Below are 23,006 nucleotides of genomic sequence, written 5' to 3'. Positions count from 1 at the left end.
AATTGGCACAAAAAGCACTGGATCTTGTGCAACATCTTGTGGTTGCATTCTAGCAAAAGGTAAATTATGCAAAATACATTTCATTAATGATCCACAAATTATAAAAAGATTTATGACTAAGTACTTAATTAAATCTATATGCTTTTTAGCAGGACAAAGGTAATTTTATAATAACTGATAAATTCATGTAGGATTCAACTTCTAAAATGTTAATTTTTTCAGTGAATAAATGCACTCTAATAGCACTACATTGTGCCAGAGAGAAATACTATCTTTTATTTCAGCTTCACTCTAAATTACTTTTTCTTCTTTTCTCGCTTCTTTTTGTTTTTACTGATGTTTTATTCACATAGATCTGCAGATAAATTTCAATTTGGGTTTAGAAAGAAAGAAAGAAAGTCCCACTTTCTGTCACACACCTAGGTGTGCGAAATTTGTTCTCCGCATTTGACCCATCCCTGGGGGGAGCTGCAGACGAGCAGCGTTAAGGGTCTTGCCCAAGGACCCCCACTGGGTGGTGTTAATTGATCGCCATTGATATGGTAATTTCCCCATTACCATTGTTTATTCCCCTCCGGGAACCCTGCATTCCAGCCGCCTTTATCGTTTTTGGTCAAGACTCTTAAAATTAGGCCCTTTTTGAGGCTTCAATCGAGCGTACCAAACTGAACTGAAGGAAACTAGGATTCAAGATCACATCATTCATGAAGTTCTTGGAGACAATAAATCTACTTTTTATGTTCATAACAAATCTGTTATTGTTGTGGTTGTTAAAAAAAAAAAACTAAAGTAAAGACTTAAGCCAAATAGGAAATAGGTTTGTTTTTTGAAATGTATTGTGTCAGTTTTTTAATGTTTCCTGGTAAACCATAGCAGGTCTGGACAGTACAATGGAGCCTCCATGAAAGCTTTGGTGTTGTGTTTGTCTCTCAGGATGTGAGGAGGATGAGTTCAGGGAAAGCCCCGCAGCACACAGCAGAGGTGGAGGCAGATCTGGAAAAAGCAGAAGGAATGATCCGATTCCTCTTCAATGACGTTCAGCTCCTCAAGGATGGGCGCCACCTCCAGGCAGAACAGATGTATCGGAGGTGCAGAAGCAAATAAAGAAATCACAGACGAGATAAACCTTTTGAGGATATAAGTGTATAATTCAAAAATTTATGTGTTTAGTTACAGTATCAATCAAACGTCTAAAGTTTGTTTTTTATTTATCTTAAGTCCTTTCTAATCAAGAGTTCTTGGAATTCATTTAACAAACAACATGAGCTAAAAAACAGGCTTGGAAAAATAACCATTAACGGTTTGCGTTTTTGTCTCAGAGTTTATCGTCTCCATGAGAGGCTGGTGAACCTGCGCAGTGAGTATAACCTGCGCCTGAAGTCCGGCGTAGCCGCCTCTCAGATCCCGATGACTCAGCTTCACACCGTCCAGGTCCTGCAGCAGTCCTCAAAAAGCACACGGCCAGAGCTGGATGAGGTCACTCTGCGCTACGCCCATGACTTGCTGGGCTGGGTGGAGGACAACCAAAGGCGGGTGGACGAGGGCGAGTGGGGGTCTGACCTGGCCAATGTGGAGTCCCAGCTGGGCAGCCACCGTGGGCTCCACCAGTCTGTGGAGGAGTTCCGCAGCAAGATAGAAAGAGCCAAAGCAGACGAGGTGCGTGAAAGTTATTCTAAACAAGCAGATATGATGTATTTAGTCCAAGCATCTTACTAGAAATAGTTTTCTACTGAGAACTACAGCCTAACTGCAGTTATCTCCAAAAGAGAAAAATATCAACTGTACTTTTTAAAGACCCATTCAAATCAAAATTGTGTTTTTGGTGTTTTTAACATGCTCTTGTAGAATTTTTATGATGATGGAGGACATGTATATACAGAATAAGAAGCTTAAAAGTGCATTTCTGAGTATTTCTTATTCAAAACACTGTGACTCATTAGCAGACAAGAAATTGCAGTTTGAAAAAACCTACAAATTACAATCTGTGGGCCACAACCTCTGCTGTGCTCCATTCTGCTCCATGCATTCACTTGTAGATAAATAGATCCATGTACATTTTTGTTTACCTTGTCTGAGCAGCTGGATAGCTCTGATATTGCTTGCCATTTATGTTGCATCAGTAATGGTAGGTTCAGATTGTGAGGGGTTGTAAACTAGCGGGAGAAAGTGTAAACACGAGGATGATGGTAAAGGCAGGCTTACTCCGCACTAACAGTCCTGCCCCATAACTCGGAAGCGTATTTCTGATGAACATCTGCAGCTCTGCAGTAGTTCTTGAATTTTTCCCCCTAAAAACAGCATAATCATAATTAAAAGACCACTGGGAACACTAAACTAGATCAAAAGATGATCGGAGTGGGCCTTTAAATGTTAATCTGCTAGTCCACTTGCGACTTTCCCTGTCTCTAAAAGAGGAGAAACTTTGTTTTTTTCTTTTGATCTCTTTAACACAGTTTTTCTCAGCTAAATCCTATAAATCTCAAACAAAAAACAGTAAAATCAAGGCCAAACTGACCTAAATGAATAAAAACTGCTTTTTTTCCCTCCAGAGTCAGATTTCACCTGTCAGTAAACCAGCATACCGCGAATATCTGGGAAAACTGGAGCTTCAGTATGGAAAACTCCTGGTGAGTCGAAGAAAAATTGTGTGAAATTATAGGAAGATATCCAAAATGACTGAAACAATGTTCATGACACTTGTCTTTATCTCGTTCTTCTGTGTCATTGCAGACTGCATCAAAAGCCCGTTTGCGCTACTTAGTGGAGCTCCACACCTTTGTCAGTGCAGCAACCAAAGAACTCATGTGGCTTAATGAAAAGGAGGAGGAGGAGGTCAACTACGACTGGAGCGAACGGAACACCAACATGGTGTCTAAGAAGGAAAACTACTCGGTAGTGTTACTACAAGTGACTCATTCATTCTGACTGTTGCAATCTCAGTGAAGTCACGGTGGTTTTGTTGCTCCACAGGGTTTGATGAGAGAGCTGGAACTGCGGGAAAAGAAGGTGAACGGCGTCCAGGCAACGGGAGACAAACTACTGAGAGATGGACACCCTGCCAGGAAGACAATAGAGGTGATGCTTTTAGGAGTTTCCTTTTCTCCTTCTCTTTCTGATGGCTCCTCTCGGAGCACAGTCCAGCCCTCTATTAGTGTACCACAATTCTGTAGTGTAGAAGTATCAGGAGAGGTGTGGGGGACCCTTAGCTGAGTACTAACATAAAAATAATGGACCTCCTCAATCTCCATTGTTTACATTTTGCAAATACAGTAAATTGGTCGCAGATGATTAAAATCTGTTTTTATAAGGCATTTCTTTGACTATGATGACTTTTGGGCCCTATGTTTACCTTGACCAACAGATTTCCTTTACAATAAGTCTTTAAGCGCTGGTTTGTTGTTTTATGATTTTGTTTTGCTCCTCAGCAGCTGCTTTAGTCTCAGTGTGACTGTGGTCACATGGCAGTGGATAACAGTCCGGCCACTGTTAGCTTTGTTTATTTGACACAACAGCTTCATAAATCACCATGTGGGTGTGGGTTTATTTCCCATAAACAGAATTTTAACAATAATTCAAGGCGAACGTCTAAAATGTGTGGTAAGTGGTTGCTGTGAAGCAGGAAGCAACAAAGATCAGTGAGGATGACGTGAGGAGGACATTGAAGAGGATAAAGAGTAGAAACTTTTGGAGCTACCAGGAAAGAGCCTTAGAGGAGAACCGATGAGGAGGACATGCAGGTCATTGGTGGGAGTGAGGGGGATGCACAGGAAATGCTGTCTGACCTGCTGCTGATTACCTGGATCAGATGTTTTTGGCCAATAAGGAGCTTCAGTGGCAGGTTGATTAGAAAACATGTTTGACACTGGCCCTCGAGGCCTGGACTCTTTTAGGCAGGTATATATCCTACTGTAATTAAAAAAATAATAAAACTGCTATCGGGTAACAGTGTTGTTTTTTTCTCAGGCTTTCACTGCAGCCCTGCAGACTCAGTGGAGCTGGATCCTCCAGCTCTGCTGCTGCATTGAAACCCACCTAAAGGAAAATACAGCCTACTTCCAGGTAACAACGTTATCATGGAAAAAGACCATGCAGTCAGTTAATGTGGTTCCAATTTCCATGAATGGACAAAGTTGGAAACCAGTTCTAAATTCCACAACAAATCCACAGCTGCATTTGTTTGATTTCTTCTTTGCCTAGTTCTTCACTGATGTTAAGGAAGCCGAGGAGAAGATGAAAAAGATGCAGGACACGATGAGGAGGAAGTATACATGTGACCGCTCAGTCACTGTGACGAGGCTAGAAGATTTACTACAGGATGCAGCCGTAAGTATACTAACACTGCTGAGAATTCAGATATACTCTTGACTACCAGTTTGAAATATTAAACATGATTCTTACCTTTGGTTAAATTCTTTGCAGGATGAGAAAGAACAACTGGCAGAGTTTAAAACTCACTTGGAAGGCCTGAAGCGAAAAGCCAACACCATTGTACAGCTGAAGCCGCGGAACCCAACGACTCCTATCAAAGGAAAACTGCCCATCCAGGCTGTCTGTGACTTCAAACAAATGGAGGTAGGCTTCACACTATCCTTTTATTCAGGATTTTCTTTTTAAATCAAAATTTCAAAGATTACAACTTCTGTCATAAACTTGATCTAAGAATGGTGTGAATGCTCCAAGTCATTCCTTAACCTCTTCTTTCTTCCAGATCACAGTCCACAGAGGAGACGAATGTGCTCTGCTGAACAACACTCAGCCTTACAAATGGAGAGTTGTGAACAATAAAGGCAGTGAGGCATCTGTGCCCTCCATTTGCTTCCTGGTGCCTCCTACCAACAAGGATGCTGTGAATAGCGTTGCTGGGTAGGCTTTTCATCTATTAGGTTTTCACTTGCATGAAGTTGAAACAAAAGTAAGAACGCTTCTATCTAACCTCAGGCTGGATGGAAACCTGCAAAGGCTGCACGCCATGTGGCAGACGATGTTTGTGGACCTAAAGAGCCTTTTGTCCTGGCAGTACCTGATGAGAGACATCCACATCATCAACACCTGGAACGTCAGCATGGTAAAAAAAAAAAGCAACAACTTTGATTTAAATCTTTTAAATCCTTCTGATTGTCAACAGCAACTTTAAAAAACATTTTCTTAAAACAAGAATGTCCTTCTAAACTCAGCTCTGTTTAAGATTTATTGTCATAAAAGTCATGATTCAAAAAAAAAAAAAGGAGAAAACTCAACTCCTCAATATTCCTGTGTACGCAAAATATCTATTCAAACCAGCTGTGACCTCAATGAGTACCCTATAAAGAAAAGAAGAAATGTGCAGCACTCAAGCTGTGCCAGCTTAGAGAAATGTGATTCTTTCTTTTTGCTTCACCACATCAGATGTTTGCCTAAGCCTTGGTTTCTGCAAAGCCAGATGAAAGAAAAATTAAACTAAAAGTCAGATTCAAAAATATTTTAACAAAACCTTATTAGAACTAGAGTGAAAATCCCCACACGGTGGGCGAAAGTGAAAGAATGAAAACATCTCACTAGAAGAAAATACAAAAGTAAAATAGTGTAAAGCTAGGGCTAAATCCAAAGATAACGAACATAAATGTCTAACTTATGTTCTTTACTAGAGCAAGTCAAGAAAGAAGCTCAGAAGACACAAAGGTGCTTCCCTACCCCTACGGCTTCTTCCCATTCCTACATTTATCCCTCCAAGCGGACGTTACAATTGCTCGACGGCCGCATCGATAGTCGCCGGTCATCTACGTTGGCGCATAGCTGCCAGCACTTAGAAAATATATGACATTGTTTTTATAACTTTAAAAGTCAAACTTCTGTGCTTCAGAGCACACCCACATAAAGAAATGCTTTCCCCCTCTGCCAGCCTTTAAAATAAAGCAGTAAAACAACAAAAAAGCAAACACCAGTTTAATAAAGCCAATGTTGATGCCAAAGTCAAAATCACTTCAAAAGGAGGGAGATGCAGGGATCTCTGTGTTCCGTGTATAAGTAGACACCACTGTAAAAAAACAAAAGATTTAACTAGAATTATTATTACTAAAGATTTAATTATCAGTAGACCTGAGGCAGTAGCTTCCGTTTAAAGCTGAACCATTTTACTATGGATCTTCAATCTAGATCTAAAAGTGTTTCTTACTCTTATATTATCACAATTTATCACAGCTTTGGGTTAAACACTTCATCTCTTTGCTTCTTGTGCAGTTTAAGACTTTGAGGGTGGAGGAATACCGGTTGGCTTTGAGGAACTTGGAGCAGCACTACCAGGAATTCTTGAGAGACAGCCAGGACTCTCAGATGTTTGGAGCTGAGGACAGGCTGCAGGTGGAGTCCAACTACAAAAGAGCCAACCAGCACTTTCACTCAATGGCCAGCTCTGCAGAGCAAGGTTTGGACCTTTAAGCTTTCACACATATAGACTACCAGTCAAAGGTCTTAGACAAGTGCATCCAAACTACAATTTTGTTTTAGTTTAATTCATAGCAGACAAGAGTTCAGATTAATTCCTGTTCATTTTTGTGTGAATTGATTGTTGGGTTGACATTGCAGGCTCTGTGCCACCCATATCAGGTAAGACATTAGACTTAAAGTACTGCTTCTGAATGGCTGAGCACAACTAAGTGTCCTTTGAAGTTTAGTTTCATGTAAAGCTCAAAAATTCCTATTTCTAATTTCAATTGTGTTCAGTCTGAGTGTTTCTGTGGTGATTCCTGCAAACTGAATGAACAAAAGAGTTTGAAGACTAATCCTTTATTACTCGAGTTTGTCAACAGACTAGTGATCTTTTCAGTATTTGATTTAATGAACTTCAGTTTTAAACTTTGCTCTTGCTGATTTTATAGACTAAAATATAAACATGTGTAAATTACATGCTGTGAATAAATGCTTGATTAACTCCTAATGATTGCAAATACCAATCAAATGATTTCTGCTCGACTGTGTGGGGTGCACAAGCCACTGTGTCTGATAACATTTGAAAATAACAATTTATGTGACTGATAAGGAGCATTTAACAACACAGATGCAGTTAGGAATTAAGGCAGGATTTAAATCTATTAGTAAAGAAATAAAGTAATTTATGTGCCAAATCTGTCCCAAATTGTTGGAAAGGTAAGTGTGGCCACCCAAACTTAACTCCATAAATCATCCAATGGTGAATTAAAACTTGATAATCAAAGGTTTTACTTTAGACTACTAACTGCTGGCAAGGTTGTAGCCGAGCAACAGCAACCAAAAAAGCCTAACTTTAAATAGTTGGTTTCAAAAGCAAAAAAGGGAAACAACTTTGTTATTTTTCACCCCAACCAGGAGATCAAGATGAGTCTGTGTGTCGGACTTACCTGACGAAGATCAAAGACCTCCGTCTGCAGCTGGAGAGCTGTGAAAACCGAACGGTGACTCATCTTCGGCAGCCAGTAGAAAAGGAAGCCCTGAAAGCCTGTGCTCTGAAGACTGCAGAGCAGATGGTAACACTGCAGAACAAAAGCAGCACCAACTGGTTGCTGAGAGAGTGCCTCTAAAGATTTTCTGTCTTCTTTGCGACAGAAAGTTCAATCAGAGCTGGAAGGCTTGAAAAAGGACTTGAGCTCCATTGCTGAGAAGACGAAGGAGATCTTGGCATCTCCTCAACCATCCAGCTCAGCCCCCATGCTGCGCTCTGAATTAGAAATCACCCTAAAGAAGATGGACCACGTCTATTGCCTGTCCTCCGTCTACCTGGACAAGTGAGGCTAAGACACCCTTGATGCTCTGTATTGTGACAGTTCTTGAAATGTATCTGGCTTTCCTCTAATGTACAAATTTGTTTTCAGACTGAAAACCATAGATGTTGTGATCAGAAATACTAAAGACACAGAGGAGACGCTGAAAAACTATGAGACTTGTCTTCGGGATGTTAGAAAGGTGCCAAATGAGGAGAAAGAAGTTGAGGATCAACGCAGCCAACTGAAGGTATCAAGAAGGCTGTTTTTATTTGATCTTCAGTCATTTGGTCTCTTCGTCGAGAAGATCCAACTACCTGTTTGTAGCTCTAAGTGACGGCTCTTCTTATCAACAGTCAATGCGTGCTGAAGCAGAGGCAGACCAGGCAGGCATGGACCGACTGCAGGATGAGTTGCAGAGGGCAACCGCCATCAACGACAAGATGATGAGGATTCACAGCGAGCGTGACGTTGAACTGGAGCATTATCGACTGCAGGTCGGCAGCCTACTGGAGCGCTGGCAAGCTGTGTTTTCTCAGATAGACCTGAGGCAGCGAGAGCTCGACTTCCTAAGCAGCAAAATGAAGTCCTACCGCGAAAGCTACGAGTGGCTGACCTGCTGGCTCGCAGAAGCCCGGCAGAAGCAGGAGAATATTCAAGCCAAGCCAATCAACAACAGCAAGGCTCTCAAGGAGCAGCTTTCAGAGGAAAAGGTATTTTTACACAATAGGGGAGACTATATATCCTGTTGGTAAGACTTAATTCTTTGATACAGATGTTTAATTGTTATATTGTTTAACAGTTTATCTGTTTTGATGATTATTCCAGAAACTCCTTGAAGAAATCAAGAAAAACAAAGACGAGATCGACAACTGCCAGATGAGCGCAAAAGCCTACATAGATTCAATCAAGGTGCATACTTATATTTGCTGCTCTAAAATAAAATGAAGCATATTTCTAAATTTGGGTTCTTTTTTTGTTTTGTCTTTAAAGGATTATGAGCTGTTAATCTTGACATACAGAGCTCTACAGGATCCCCTAGCATCTCCCCTAAAGAAACCCAAAGTAGAATGTGCATCCGATAACATCATCCAAGAGGTTGGTGTTCACGATCTCACACAAGGAAAAAGATGAATTTCAGGAATTTTTGACATTAAACAGTTTCATGACAAATGCTTACAGTCCCCACCCACATTCTCCGTTGCTCCTGTGACTTGTCTACAGCAATGTGTGCAAGTTCTGTTGTGCACAAAGAAGTTGTAACATATTGATGTGGAATTGGGGCTATTAGGCCTGTGTCAAAAGTCTCTGAGAGCCAAAATCAACAGCGATTTTGCAGTTTCAGTTTTGCAGAATATTTAAATTGTTGTTGTTGTTTTTTTGCCTGTGCAAAACATTGACTGCTTTGATGTTGCTGATTGATGCCCTCTTTTTAACTGAACTGATTTCACTAAGAGACCTGAATACAGTGTTCCATTCTAAAAATACTTTGCGATACGTAAAATCCATGAAGTATAAATATTGATGTTTCAAGGCTGTAAAACGCCTCACTACACACTTTATATACATTTATCAGACAGATATTTTCCCACTTTTCTCTTGTCTACTCTCAAAGTTCAAACCATAGAACAATAAGTCAGTTTTATAGAATGGAAACAAAGATCTGCTCTTGATCGAGGATTTGTGCAAATCTGGCTACCTGAATGCGTTCTGTGCAGAAAATGATTGACAACATTGACAGAACACAGGACACAGTGTGCTGTAAAAAAGAGATAGATAGATAGATAGATAGATAGATAGATAGATAGATAGATAGATAGATAGATAGATAGATAGATAGATAGATAGATAGATAGATAGATAGATAGATAGATAGATAGATAGATAGATAGATAGATAGATAGATAGATAGATAGATAGATAGATAGATGACTTTATTAATCCCACAATGGGGAAATTTCATTTCTGTGGCAGCAACACGACATTCAGAAATAATCTATATAATATAACATCTATAAAGGACATCACAAATGGCATTTATATTAGATAATTAAAAATATTACTAAAATTATTATGAAAAAATGCAGACAAAACTGCACTGAAAAAAACAGCGATACCGTGAAAGGAGCATTGTGAAATAGCGAGGGAACACTGTTTATCCATATGTATTGTAAAATGAATGCATTTATTAAAAAAATGTTCTTAGGTTATCACATTGTTTTTTGTGCATCTCTTCCAGTACGTTACGCTGAGAACCCGCTACAGTGAGCTGCTGATTCTCACCAGCCAGTACATTAAATTCATCACGGACACACAGAGTCGGCTGGAGGAAGATGAGGTAAAGCTCGCTGAGCAAAAACAGATGTGGGGAGTCATTATAAAGACATACGTTTTGTCAATCTGAATGAAAGGGACTGCATTAGGATGTCAGCCCCTCTGAAGTCTAAATCATATTTGATCTGCGCCTTCTGTTGCTGTGGCTTTCCTGCTTTTTTTTGCCAAAAATTCCTGGTTCTGTAATAACACTGGTTTAACTGATTAGGCTGTGCACCTACTTTAAAGAAGGAATCTGGAAAACTAATGCACTTTACAAATAATCTCCAAAATCCTGCTGCTCAAAAACAAGAAATTAATCTTATTTGTCTTAAGTTACTGAGCCCACTTCTTAAAAATATATCAGTGGTCGGTTGGGATGTAAGGATCCTACGGCCAACCAAGGCTACTGTTATCCCAGAAGAGAAGAACCTGTACTGCCATCTAGTGTGAGGTAGTGTCATTAGAGAGTGTTATAAAACTTCAACAACAATACTAGGAGGTTCCACCAGGAAGCAAACTTTGCTTTCAAACTTCAAGCTTGTTTCAGAGCAAAATATTAAGGTCCAGGTCAATTTATCAAGCTTATTACACAAACATGGCAGATCTATTTAATGTAAGATTAATCAAAAGTATAATAATGACAGCTTGGTTTAAAAAACTTCATTCTCCTCTGTTTCTAGATTAAATATTATAATGATTCAAAATGAGGTATTTAATTTATATTTACAAAAAATAATGTACATAAATTGGAGTAAGTTCTTTTGATTGACAGATGACCCTCAAATATGCTGCCCTAGAATCATGGAGGACCAAGGGTATTTTTATGAATTGAAATAACTATATACTTTTTTCTCACTGTGAAATCAATATGAAGATTGCTAAATGTGCTTATAAACTAGTTTATACACAATATATATTGTATTACAAAGTGTTTTTTGCATAAAATTTCAATTGCTGTAATCACACAGTATAAAAATGCATGCACACAAGGATATAAAAATCTCTTGTTAAATAAATTTGAAAATGGTCGTTCTTGTAGAATACTTTTAACTGCTGCAAAAGGTTCCAACCATAACCAGAAGAAAGGATGTCTCTAGACAAAGGACAAAGAAAAAACTGTTTAAGACCTGAATAGAATATATTTTGACATAACTGGATTTGTCAAAACTGTTAAAATAGAATGCTTTGCTTAAATTAATTGTGTCTGTTTAAATTTGCCTTCTCTCCATTCACCTACTTTTTTTCTTACACATACAGAAAGCTTCAGAAAAGCTAAAAGAAGAAGAGAGAAGAAAACTGGCAGAGATGAAAGCAGAATTAGAAAAGCAGAAACAGCTGGCTGAAGCACATACAATATCCATGGCGAAAGCAGAACGAGAGGCTGATGAGCTAAAGCTTAAGATGAAAGAGGAAGCAAACAAGAGACAAGACATTGCAGTGGACGCTGAGACGCAGAAGCAGAACATTCAACAGGAGCTGCAGCATCTGAGGAGTCTGTCAGAACAGGAGATCAGGACCAAGAGTCAGCAGCTGGAAGAGGCTCTGCACAGCCACACCAAAATCGAGGAGGAAATCCACTTAATTAGAATTCAACTGGAGACGACGACGAAGCAAAAAAGCACAGCTGAAAATGAGCTACAGAAGCTCAGAGATAAAGCTGCAGAAGCGGAGAAGTTACGAAAGGCTGCACAGGAGGAGGCTGAAAGGCTTCGCAAGCAGGTGGCAGAGGAAGCTCAAAAAAAGAAAAATGCCGAAGATGAGCTAAAACGGAAGTCTGAGGCAGAGAAAGATGCTGCTAGGCAGAAGCAGAAAGCTCTGGATGAGCTGCAGAAATTCAAAATGCAAGCCGAAGAGGCGGAAAGGCGAGTGAAACAGGCTGAGGATGAAAAACTGAGGCAGATTAAGGTAGTGGAGGAAGTGACTTTGAAGTCCTCTGCCACTGACCTGCAAACCAAATCCATGCCATTCGCTCAAAAGGCAACAGAGCTGGAAGAGACTCTGAAAAAAGAGCAGGGTACTGTCCTGCAGCTTCAGGTAGAAGCTGACCAACTCCGGAAACAGCAGGAGGAAGCCAACAAAGCCAGAGAGCAGGCAGAGAAAGAGCTGGAGATGTGGAGACAGAAAGCCAACGAGGCTCTGCGATTGAGGTTGAAAGCTGAGGAGGAAGCTCAGAAGAAGACTCAGGCTCAAGAAGAAGCAGAGAGACAGAAACTGGAAGCAGAGCAAGATGCTAAAAGAAGGGCTAAAGTTGAGGAGATGGCGCTCAAGCAGAAGGAGAATGCAGAGAGAGAGCTGGAGAAACAGAGGACATTTGCTGAACAAATAGCTCAACAAAAGCTGTCTGCTGAAGAAGAATGCATACGCTTAAAGGTTGACTTTGAGCACGCAAAACAGCAGCGGAGCCTCTTGGACGAGGAGCTACAGCGTCTGAAAAATGAGGTGAGAACTACTGAGAATCAGAGAAAGCAACTGGAAGAAGAGCTAGCCAAAGTCCGACAGGAAATGGACAGTGTACTGCAGATGAAGATTCAAGCTGAAAAGGAGATTCTATCAAAGAATGAGAAGAGCAAACAACTTCTGGAGTCCGAAGCACTGAAAATGAAACAGCTCGCTGAGGAAGCTACTCGACTGAGAGCAGTTGCTGAAGAGGCAAAGAAGCAGCGGCAGATTGCGGAGGAAGAGGCTGCCAAGCAAAGAGCAGAGGCTGAAAAGATTCTCAAGGAGAAGTTAGCTGCCATCAATGAGGCGACTCACTTGAAGACTGAAGCAGAGATCGCTCTGAAAGCTAAAGAAGCCGAAAACGACCGACTGAAGAGAAAAGCTGAGGAAGAGGCGTATCAGAGGAAGTTGCTTGAGGACCAAGCTGCTCAGCATAAACACGAGATCGAAGAGAAAATTGCACAGCTGAAAAGCTCGTCTGATTCTGAGCTGGAGCGGAAAAAGGATATCGTGGAAGAAACTTTGAGGCAGAAACAAGTGGTGGAAGAGGAGATCCAAATCATCAGGATCAACTTTGAGAAAGCCTCAAAAGAGAAGTCAGATTTGGAGATGGACTTAAAGAAACTAAAGAGTCTTGCAGATGAGACACAGAAGAGCAAAATCAAAGCTGAAGAAGAGGCAGAAAAACTCAAACAACTTGCTGCAGAGGAGGAGAAGAAGAGGAAGGAAGCTGAAGAGAAGGTGAAAAGGATTACTGCAGCAGAGGAAGAGGCAGCTAGACAGTGGAAAGCCGCTCAGGAGGAGGTGGAACGCCTCAAAAAGAAAGCTGCTGAAGCAAAAGAACACAAAGAAAAGGCTGAGAAAGAGACAGAGAGGCAGGTCATCCTTGCCAAAGAGGCAGCTCAGAAATGCAGTGCAGCAGAGGAGAAAGCACAAGATGTGCTCAGTAAGAATCAGCAAGACATTCTTGCTCAGGACAAGCTGAAAGAGGAGTTTGAAAAGGCAAAGAAGCTTGCAGAGGCTGCTCAGAAGGCCAAAGAGAAAGCAGAGAAAGAGGCCAACTTACTGCGTCAGAAAGCAGAGGAGGCTGAAAAACAGAAAAAAGCTGCAGAGGATGAAGTTGCTAAACAGGCCAAAGCTCAAAAAGATGCTGAGAAATTGCGCAAAGAAGCAGAGGGAGAGGCTTCCAAGCGGGCTGCTGCTGAGGCAGCGGCTCTAAAACAGAAGCAGCAGGCTGATGAAGAAATGGCCAAACACAAAAAAGATGCAGAGCATGCTCTGAAGCAGAAGGCTCAGGTAGAGAAGGAGCTGGGGATGGTTAAGCTGCAGCTCGAAGAAGCTGATGAGCAGAAAGCTCTGTTAGATGCTGAACTTCAGCGACTGAAGGATGAAGTCGGTGATGCGATCAAAAAGAAAAAGCAGGTTGAGGATGAACTATCCAAAGTAAAGAGCCAGATGGACGAGCTCCTAAAAGTTAAGCTGAAAATCGAAGAAGAAAACCGCTGTTTAATACAGAAAGACAAAGATATTACACAGAAATTACTTCTTGAAGAAGCTGAGAAAATGAAAACCCTGGCACAAGAAGCTGCCCGTCTCAGCGTGGAAGCTGAAGATGCAGCCAGACAGAGGCAGCTGGCAGAGTCTGACCTGGCTGAACAAAGGGCACAAGCAGAGAAAATGCTGCAGGAGAAAATGCAGGCCATCCAGGAGGCCACAAAGCTGAAGGCTGAGGCAGAGGAACTACAGAAACTAAAAGAGGATGCACAGGAGAAAGCCAAACAACTACAAGAAGACAAAAAGCTAATCCAGCAACGCCTTGAACAGGAAACGGAGGGCTTCCAGAAATCCCTCGAAGCTGAGCGGAAGAGACAGAGTGAACTTTTTGCTGAAGCCAAAAAGCTTAAGCTTAAATTGAAAGAACTCAGTGATGCTCAGGCAAAAGCTGAAGAAGAGGTGGCAAAATTCAAGAAACAAGCAGATGAAGCCAAATCCCAACTGAAAGAGAAAGAAAAACAGGAATCTGAAGTTGTTGTGCAAAATTTGGAGATGCAGAGGCTGCAAAGCACAAGAGAAGCTGATGACTTGAGAAAGGCCATAACTGACCTGGAGAAAGAGAAAGAGAAGCTGAAAAAACAAACAGAAGACCTCCAGAAACAATCTGAACAGGTAGGGTTTCTCTATAAACACTTTACTTTCACCTTTTATAATCAGTACACTTTACATAAGCCTGTAAAACACTGGAATTACCGAGGACTAGTTCCTATAAAGTGTACAGAGAGTTTCCGTATTTTTTTCTTCTTCTACTGTTTATCTGACATTATTTAAGATTTAATGAACAGTAAAAATAAAATAAAAATCAATTAAATAATCTAATGCAAGAAAATAAACACAACACATTGACATTTTCTTTTAAATGCCAAGATTAGGTGCCGTTTACTCCTCGATTCACATAGATTTTCTGTTTCCTTTAACAGATGGTGACCGATCAACAGCAGCAGATTGAGCAACAGAAAGCCATCCTGAAACAGTCTTTCCTCACTGACAAAGAGCTTCTACTAAAAAGAGAGAAGGCAGTAGAAGATGAGAAAAACAAGCTTGAGAAGCAGCTTGAGGAGGAGGTGAAAAAGGCCAAAGCTCTTAAAGAAGAACAGGGGCATCAACAAAAGGTAATGGAGACGGAAAAGAAGAAACTTCAGGACAAAATGGATGAAGCATTGAGGAAACAGAAGGAGGCGCAGGCTGAGATGGAGACAAAGCAAAAAGAAATGGAGGAGCTAGAGAGGAAGAGGCTTGAACAAGAAAAACTCTTGGAAGAGGAGAACAAAAAACTGAGAGAGAAACTTCTGAATTTTGAGGTTGCTTCAAAACAAGGAGCCTTTAAAACCAGGGAAATGGAAGTCCAGACTGAAAAAGTCCCCGAGGAGCAACTTGTTGCTATGACAATGGTAGGAACAACAAAGAAATTTTTAAATGGTTCTGTTGAAGTGGATGGAATGAAGAAGGATGGAGAATCAGCTTTGGCATTTAATGGCATTAGAGAGAAAGTTCCTGCTGAAAGACTTTTTGACATTGGTGTTCTGACGAAGAAAGATATGGACAAATTGAAAAAGGGCAAAGTCTCCATCTCAGACCTTGAAAACACTGAGAAGGTCAGATCATGTCTTAAGGGCCAGGGCTGTGTTGGGGGTGTCTTGACTCCATCTAAAGAGAAAATGAGTGTCTATCAGGCCATGAAAGAAAAAAAGATTTCTCCCAGTGCAGCTGCATTGCTTCTGGAAGCCCAGGCAGCAGTGGGCTTTATCGTCAATCCTGTAAAAAATACACTTCTCTCTGTAGATGAGGCTGTTAAGGAAGAGGTCATAGGCCCTGAGCTTCATGACAGAATGCTGTCTGCAGAACGAGCAGCCACAGGCTTTAAAGATCCATACACTGGTGCCAAAATCTCACTGTATGAGGCCATGAAGAAGGAACTCATTGAGAAGGAGCAGGCCATGAAATTTCTTGATGTGCAGCTTGCAACTGGAGGTATAGTTGACCCCATCAACAGTCACCGAGTGCAACTTCCGATGGCATACAAGCAGGGTCAGTTTGATGAAGACTTAAACAAAAAACTCAATGATCCTGGTGAAGAATTGAAACAATTCATTGACCCTAGCAGTCAGGAGAAACTTACTTACAAGCAGTTGTTGGAGAAGTGCACCAAAGATGCAGAAACTGGTCTTTGGATATTACCTATACCTGAGAAGGCTGCTCACGTTGAGCAAACATATACAGATGTGGAGACTAAAGAGGTGTTTAGCAAATCCAAAGTTGATGTTCCATTTGGAAAATTTAAAGGAAAAACTGTCACCATCTGGGAAGTCATAAATTCTGAATATTTCACTGAGGATCAAAGAAGAGAACTCCTTCGTCAGTACAAGACTGGCAAGATCACAGTGGAAAAGATCATCAAGATTGTCATCACCGTTGTGGAGGACAAAGAAAAGAGCAGTGGGAATGTGTTCAGTGGTTTGAGAGCTCCTGTCCCTGCCAATGAACTGCTGGATTCTAAAGTCATAAATAAAGACTTGTTCAACAAATTGAGCAACGGAAAGATCTCAGTCAAAGAGGTTTCTGAAATGGAAGCTGTAAGAAAAGCCCTCCACGGATCACCCAGTATTGCTGGTCTGCTGAATGAACTGACTAATGAAAAAATTCCTTTCTATCAAGCCATGAAAGAAGAAGTCATTCTGCCAGAAACCGCTGTGAATCTTCTTGAAGCTCAAGCAGCGACAGGTTTTATGATCGATCCTGTTAAAAATGAAAGAGTTCCTGTTGATGAAGCTGTCAAGTCAGGCCTTGTTGGTCCAGAGCTGCATGAATGTCTTCTGTCAGCAGAGAGAGCGGTCAGTGGCTACAGAGATCCATATACAGGGAAAAAAGTGTCTCTATATGAGGCAATGAACAAAGGCCTTGTGAAAAAAGACCATGGAATCCGTCTACTTGAAGCCCAGCTTTCAACAGGTGGAATTATTGACCCAGTTAAAAGCTATCGTATCCCACATGAGGTTGCTTGCAAGCGTGGATATTTTGATGAGGAAATCTGCAAGATCTTGAACAAAAACACAGACGAAAATAAAGTCTTTAATGATCCAAATTCACAGGAGGCTGCTACCTATGCAGAGCTTATTGAAAAATGTGTCACTGATAAAGACACTGGACTCCCATTGTTTCCCCTCTCAAAGAAGGCCCAAAAGCCAAACGAAGATCGACAGATTACAGAGGCAAAGACAAAGGAAGCTTTAAACCACACAACCATGGAGCTGGAGCATGGGCCCTTCAAGGGCAGAAAAGTCACAATTTGGGAGATCATCCATTCTGAATACATAACTGAAGAGCAAAGAATAGAACTCATCCGCCAGTACAGAATAGGACAAGTAACAATTGAGAAGCTCATCAAGATTGTGGTAACAATGGTGGTTGAAAAAGAAGACAAGACACATAAAGAACCCTGCTTTGAAGGTCTTAGGGGACCTGTCACTGCAACCTCATTGTTTGAGGCCAAGATCATTGATAAAACTACATTTGATCAGCTTCAGCAGGGTAACGTCACACCAAAAGAGGTTGGTCAAACTGACAAAGTTAGAAAGTATTTGCAAGGCACTGATCGCGTTGATGGGATAACAATGGAAGGTTCAGATGAAAAGTTAAGCATATACCAAGCAATGAAAAAGAAAATTTTGCAACATAACACTGGGCTAGCCCTTCTTGAGGCCCAAGCTGGTTCTGGTTATATAACGGATCCATTCACAAACATGAAGCACTCTGTGGACGATGCTGTAAAAGCTGGAGTTGTTGGTCCAGAACTTCATGAGAAGCTCCTAGCAGCTGAAAAAGCTGTGACTGGATACAAAGATCCATACACTGGCAATACGATTTCTCTATTCCAGGCCATGAAGAAAGAGCTTGTGTTGAGAGAGCATGCGATTCCTCTCCTCGAAGCCCAATTTACAACAGGCGGTATTATTGATCCAGTTAGCAGCCATCGCGTTCCCAGTGATGTGGCCATACAGCGAGGCAATTTCAGCAAACAAATGTGCAAATCATTCATTGAACCATCTGGTGATGTTAAGGGATTCACCGATCCCAACACTCTTCAAAGGGCTACTTACAAGCAGTTGCTAGAAAAATGCAGAAGAGATCCAAACACCGGTCTGTGTTACCTGCCCCTGTCAAAGGCCGAAGCTCCAGCTCATGAAGAGAAATCATATCAGTTTACAGAGGAGCATGCCCAAAAGGATCTAGCTAACACCCAAATTGAGATTCCACTTCAAAGGTTTGCAGGAAAAAATATGACTGTTTGGGAGATCATGAACTCCAATCTTCTTCCAGAAGATGAGAGGCTTCGTCTCTTGGAGCAGTATCGGCTGGGGCAAATTACAAAAGAGAGAATGTTGATCATTATAATCGAAATCATTGAACAAAGGGAAAGTCTACAGTCAGAACAGAGCATGACATGTGATGTCATAAGAAGAAGAATTACTATTGAGGAGTTGTACAGTGCTCGGATTATTGATTTACAGACTTACAACTTGCTGAAGCAAGAAAAGATGACTATTCGTGAGTTGATGGACATGCCATCAGTAAAGCAGTATCTTTTTGGCACAGGTTGTATAGCGGGAATTTTGTCAGACAGCCCTCCAAAAATCAGCATTTACCAGGCTTTGAAAAAAGGACAGATTAAGCCTGAAGTTGCATTACAACTTCTTGAGGCTCAAGCAGCAACAGGATTCATCATTGACCCAGTAAAAGATGAGCTTCTCACCGTTGATGAAGCTGTGCGAAAGGGACTTGTGGGTCCTGAACTCCACGACAAACTACTCTCCGCAGAGAGAGCTGTTACAGGTTACAAGGATCCTTACAGTGGAAAAGTGATTTCTCTGTTCCAAGCAATGAAAAAAGACCTGATTCCTGAGGACTTTGCCTTAAGACTTCTGGAAGCCCAGCTCGCCACTGGCGGGTTAATTGATCCAGAATACTACTTTCGCCTTCCCACAGATGTGGCTATGCAGCGTGGTTACATCAATAAGGAAACCCTTGACAGGATATCTGAACCCACTGCAGATGTTCGAGGTTACACCGATCCAACTTCCGATGAGAAACAGTCCTATGCACAACTGTTGAAAAGATGCAGAGTGGATAAAGACAGTGGTTTATGTTTACTGTCTCTGGCAGGCAGAAGGCTTCTTTTTAAGGGTCTTCGAAAACAAATTACTGTGGAGGAATTGCTCCGATCACAGATCATCAGCCAAAAGACGTACAATGACCTTACTGAGGGAAATATCACAGTCGAAGAGGTCAGCAGGGACGTTAAGACATTTCTTGAGGGCACAAGCTGCATTGCTGGTGTGTTTGTGGAGTCCAGTAAAGATCGTCTGTCCATTTATCAAGCCATGAAGAAAAACATGATCAGACCAGGAACAGCATTTGAGCTCCTCGAGGCTCAAGCTGCAACAGGCTATGTGATTGACCCAATCAAAAACCTTAAACTAAATGTTGCCGACGCAGTCAAAATGGGAGTTGTTGGTCCAGAGTTTAAAGAAAAACTCCTGTCAGCTGAACGGGCTGTCACCGGTTACAAGGATCCTTACTCTGGTAAAATAATTTCTCTCTTCCAGGCTATGAAAAAAGGATTCATTCTGAAAGACCATGGGATTCGTTTGCTTGAGGCTCAAATTGCCACCGGTGGCATAATTGATCCAGAGGAGAGTCACCGTCTGCCTGTTGAAGCAGCATATGAGCGTGGCCTCTTCGATGAAGAAATAAATGCAATCCTGACTGACCCCTCTGATGACACAAAGGGCTTCTTTGATCCTAACACTGAGGAAAATCTCACCTATCTGCAGCTGATTGATAGATGTTGGACAGATCCAGAGACTGGCTTGCGTCTTCTGCTGTTGAAAGAAAAGAAACGTGAAAGGAAGACATCATCAAAGTCATCAGTTCGGAAACGAAGGGTTGTCATTGTTGACCCAGAGTCCGGCAAAGAGATGTCTGTCTATGAGGCGTATCAGAAGGGGCTGATTGACCAGCAGACTTACCTGGAGCTATCAGAGCAGGAATGTGAATGGGAGGAGATTACTACCACCTCCTCTGATGGGGCTGTAAAGTCTATGATCATTGACAGAAGGTCAGGTCGGCAGTATGACATTGATGATGCGATCACAAGAGCCCTCATTGACAAATCGGCCCTAGATCAGTACAGAGCAGGACTGCTGTCTATCACAGAGTTTGCAGACATGCTGTCAGGAAACATGAGTGGTAGCAGATCTAGGTCATCCTCATTTGGCTCCTCTTCCTCTTACCCCATGAGCCCAGTACCTTCCATAAAAACACCAGCAACCACTTGGAATGATCCAACGGAGGAAACTGGCCCTATAGCTGGAATTCTAGACACAGAAACACTGGAGAAGGTGTCGGTCACAGAGGCCATTCACAGAAACCTTGTTGACAACATAACAGGCCAAAGGTTGCTGGAATCTCAAGCTTGCACAGGAGGCATCATTGACCCCCACACAGGCGAGAGATTCACAATTGCAGATGCAATGAACAAGGGGCTTGTGGATAAAATTATGGTGGATCGCATCAGTTTAGCTCAGAAGGCATATATCGGATTCGAAGACCCTAGAACTAAAACCAAAATGTCAGCAGCTCAAGCTCTAAAAAAAGGATGGCTTTACTATGAGGCCGGTCAGCGGTTTCTGGAGGTCCAGTATCTCACGGGTGGGTTAATAGAACCCGAGGTTACAGGCCGAGTTTCTATAGATGAGGCTGTGAGAAAGGGTATGTTAGATGCGAGAACAGCACAGAAGTTGAGAGATGTTAGCGCATACTCAAAATACCTCACATGCCCTAAAACCAAGCTGAAGATCTCTTACAAGGACGCTTTGGAAAGAAGCATGACAGAAGAGGGAACTGGGCTGCGACTACTTGAAGCATCCTCTCAGTCAAGTAAAGGCCTTTACAGTCCCTATAGTATTAGTGGGTCTGGTTCTGCTACTGGATCACGCTCTGGTTCAAGAACAGGTTCTAGGTCCGGCTCCAGAAGAGGCAGCTTTGATGCCACAGGGTCTGGTTTTACATCAACCTTCTCGTCTTCCTCCTATGGTTCACCAAGTTACAGCCGGCGATACTAAACTGCAGGTTGAATCTGCTTTAAATGTTCACCAGATGCCTAATACTCTAGAATAAAGACAGCCTTTATTCTGCTTTGCATGAGGTTGTTACATGACTTTAAATATTTACTTTTTCTACAAATTGAGTAGTTTTATTTATTGTGCATTTACTTTCAGTTGATTCATGCTGTCCTACCAGCTACTTGGTTGTGAACACTGAGAATTAATGAAAATCCACAGCAATTTATTCCAACCATCAATCACAATTTCCATAACTGACCTAAAGAAAAGTACTTTTCCAAAAACACAATTGTAGGCCATTAATAAAACAAAGTTGGATGAACATGCTGAATTAAAACATCTGTATGAATATATTACTGAAAACTGAGAAAATAAATGGAACACTCTGCAAAGCAGAATATACTGAGTATAGCAAAGAGGTATCTACTCTTGAAAAGCCAAGCTTCAACATATGTTCTTTGTGGGCTTCACTGCCACATGCACAAGTGCTCCTTACCCCGATTACTCTGTCCTATCACATGTCATCAGAACAGTATCCTCCATAGGAAATGAATAAAGATCCATCTTACCCAAATTGGAGTCTGAGGCAAAGGCCTTCGGATTACTTTGGATTTGAAAGACTAATAGAAATATGTCCCTGATAAAATGGAATATGTGAGCAGTAAAAAGACAAAATGGGACGACTTTTAGCTTGATTCATTTAGTGCAAATGTAGGGGTATACAGATTTTTCTTTTATGTAAAGTTTTGTTTCAGAAATCGATTAAACATTTTCAACATCTGCAGCACTCTGCTTACATGTCTACCAGAAGCACAGGGTGGTAGTTCAAACTTTGTCGATACAATCACTAATTCTCTGAAGCACTGAAACACAAGTTCTAATCATTTTTTTAATGTTTTACTGAAGATGGCAGATGGTTTGAGGGGTCAAACCCATCGTGTTTGAAAGGGGCCTGCAGACCACCCCGTCACACTCTCCAGAGTGTACTGACAGAACCATGAATAGAAAAGCAGCAGTATCTATAGTATGTCACAGGTTAACTATAGACTTACACATATGGTAACCAAGGCTCCAATATGCAGTTTAAATATTTACCAGCTAACATTTACATCTTTCAAGTTTTTTTCATGAACAAGTGGCTTGCAATTCTTTATTAACAACTGTATAAATTTGTTACTAAAGGCCATGATGTTACTTTGAGAAAGATCTAGCTTTGCACCATACCCAGTATTTGTATTTTAAACTACATTTACTTATTTTTCACTTTAAGCTTTTTTTTTTAAAACACATTTGATCTATATATTGTTTTCATACTCTTCATATCTGCTTTTGCATGATTTGTTATTAGACAAATGAAACAAGAGTAAACAGGAATATCTGTTGAATTTGTTTTTGATTATATTTTTAAAAGGTTTGAAGGATGTATTTAAATGAGGGTTATCAAGAATGTTCAAAATGGTGTATTTATTATAAAAGGCTTATACGAAATTTTACTGTAACACCTATGCTATGTAAATAAACACAAAAATGAAAATGTTTTTTTGTTTGTTCGTTTTTTAACTTCGGGAGAAAAGAAATCCCACATGGTTTTAAAAAAATGACCTTAGTGCCTAGTTTATTCAGACCAGGCATGTAATACATGTAGGCACATAGATGTCATATACTGGATGGATAATCTCTGATGTCACAAGTAGGATGACGCCTGAAGTGGGAGGGGCATATTGACTTGACCTTTTCCCAACTCAACATTCAATACCCACTTGCAAATGCACTTGGTGCTATTTCCATTACTTCTGGCATCAATAACCTGTTTCTTCAAGAGAAAAGCTATTGACTGGATATTTCTTGTCATTGAAATATCACT

At 41.1% G+C, this 23,006-nt stretch overlaps 1 protein-coding gene across 50 annotated transcripts in view; it reads left to right on the top strand.

The window, feature by feature from the left end:
- pleca (plectin a) overlaps nt 1-22,680 on the top strand; it is a 92,688-nt gene extending 70,008 nt beyond the window's left edge. For 35 of the 50 annotated variants that reach the window (XM_078954776.1, XM_078954777.1, XM_020707201.3 and 32 more), the window contains 21 exons: nt 934-1,088; nt 1,320-1,656; nt 2,550-2,627; nt 2,731-2,892; nt 2,971-3,075; nt 3,964-4,059; nt 4,198-4,323; nt 4,420-4,572; nt 4,709-4,863; nt 4,939-5,065; nt 6,217-6,400; nt 6,562-6,582; nt 7,321-7,478; nt 7,558-7,736; nt 7,824-7,962; nt 8,069-8,425; nt 8,541-8,624; nt 8,706-8,810; nt 9,952-10,050; nt 11,286-14,633; nt 14,942-22,680. In XM_078954776.1, the coding sequence (XP_078810902.1) occupies nt 934-1,088; nt 1,320-1,656; nt 2,550-2,627; nt 2,731-2,892; nt 2,971-3,075; nt 3,964-4,059; nt 4,198-4,323; nt 4,420-4,572; nt 4,709-4,863; nt 4,939-5,065; nt 6,217-6,400; nt 6,562-6,582; nt 7,321-7,478; nt 7,558-7,736; nt 7,824-7,962; nt 8,069-8,425; nt 8,541-8,624; nt 8,706-8,810; nt 9,952-10,050; nt 11,286-14,633; nt 14,942-21,142 (12,369 nt within the window). In that variant the 3' untranslated portion in view covers nt 21,143-22,680. The remainder of the gene's footprint in view (nt 1-933; nt 1,089-1,319; nt 1,657-2,549; nt 2,628-2,730; nt 2,893-2,970; nt 3,076-3,963; nt 4,060-4,197; nt 4,324-4,419; nt 4,573-4,708; nt 4,864-4,938; nt 5,066-6,216; nt 6,401-6,561; nt 6,583-7,320; nt 7,479-7,557; nt 7,737-7,823; nt 7,963-8,068; nt 8,426-8,540; nt 8,625-8,705; nt 8,811-9,951; nt 10,051-11,285; nt 14,634-14,941) is intronic. The other 15 variants (XM_078954778.1, XM_078954779.1, XM_011481031.4 and 12 more) reach the window with 1 other exon arrangement.
- The last annotated feature ends 326 nt before the right edge of the window (nt 22,681-23,006 follow it).

The sequence above is a fragment of the Oryzias latipes genome, chromosome 11 (genome assembly GCF_053564925.1).
Source record: "Oryzias latipes strain Hd-rR chromosome 11, Olatipes_Hd-rR_3.1".
Classification (NCBI taxonomy): domain Eukaryota; kingdom Metazoa; phylum Chordata; class Actinopteri; order Beloniformes; family Adrianichthyidae; genus Oryzias; species Oryzias latipes.
This window is presented reverse-complemented; position numbering and strand designations above follow the sequence as displayed.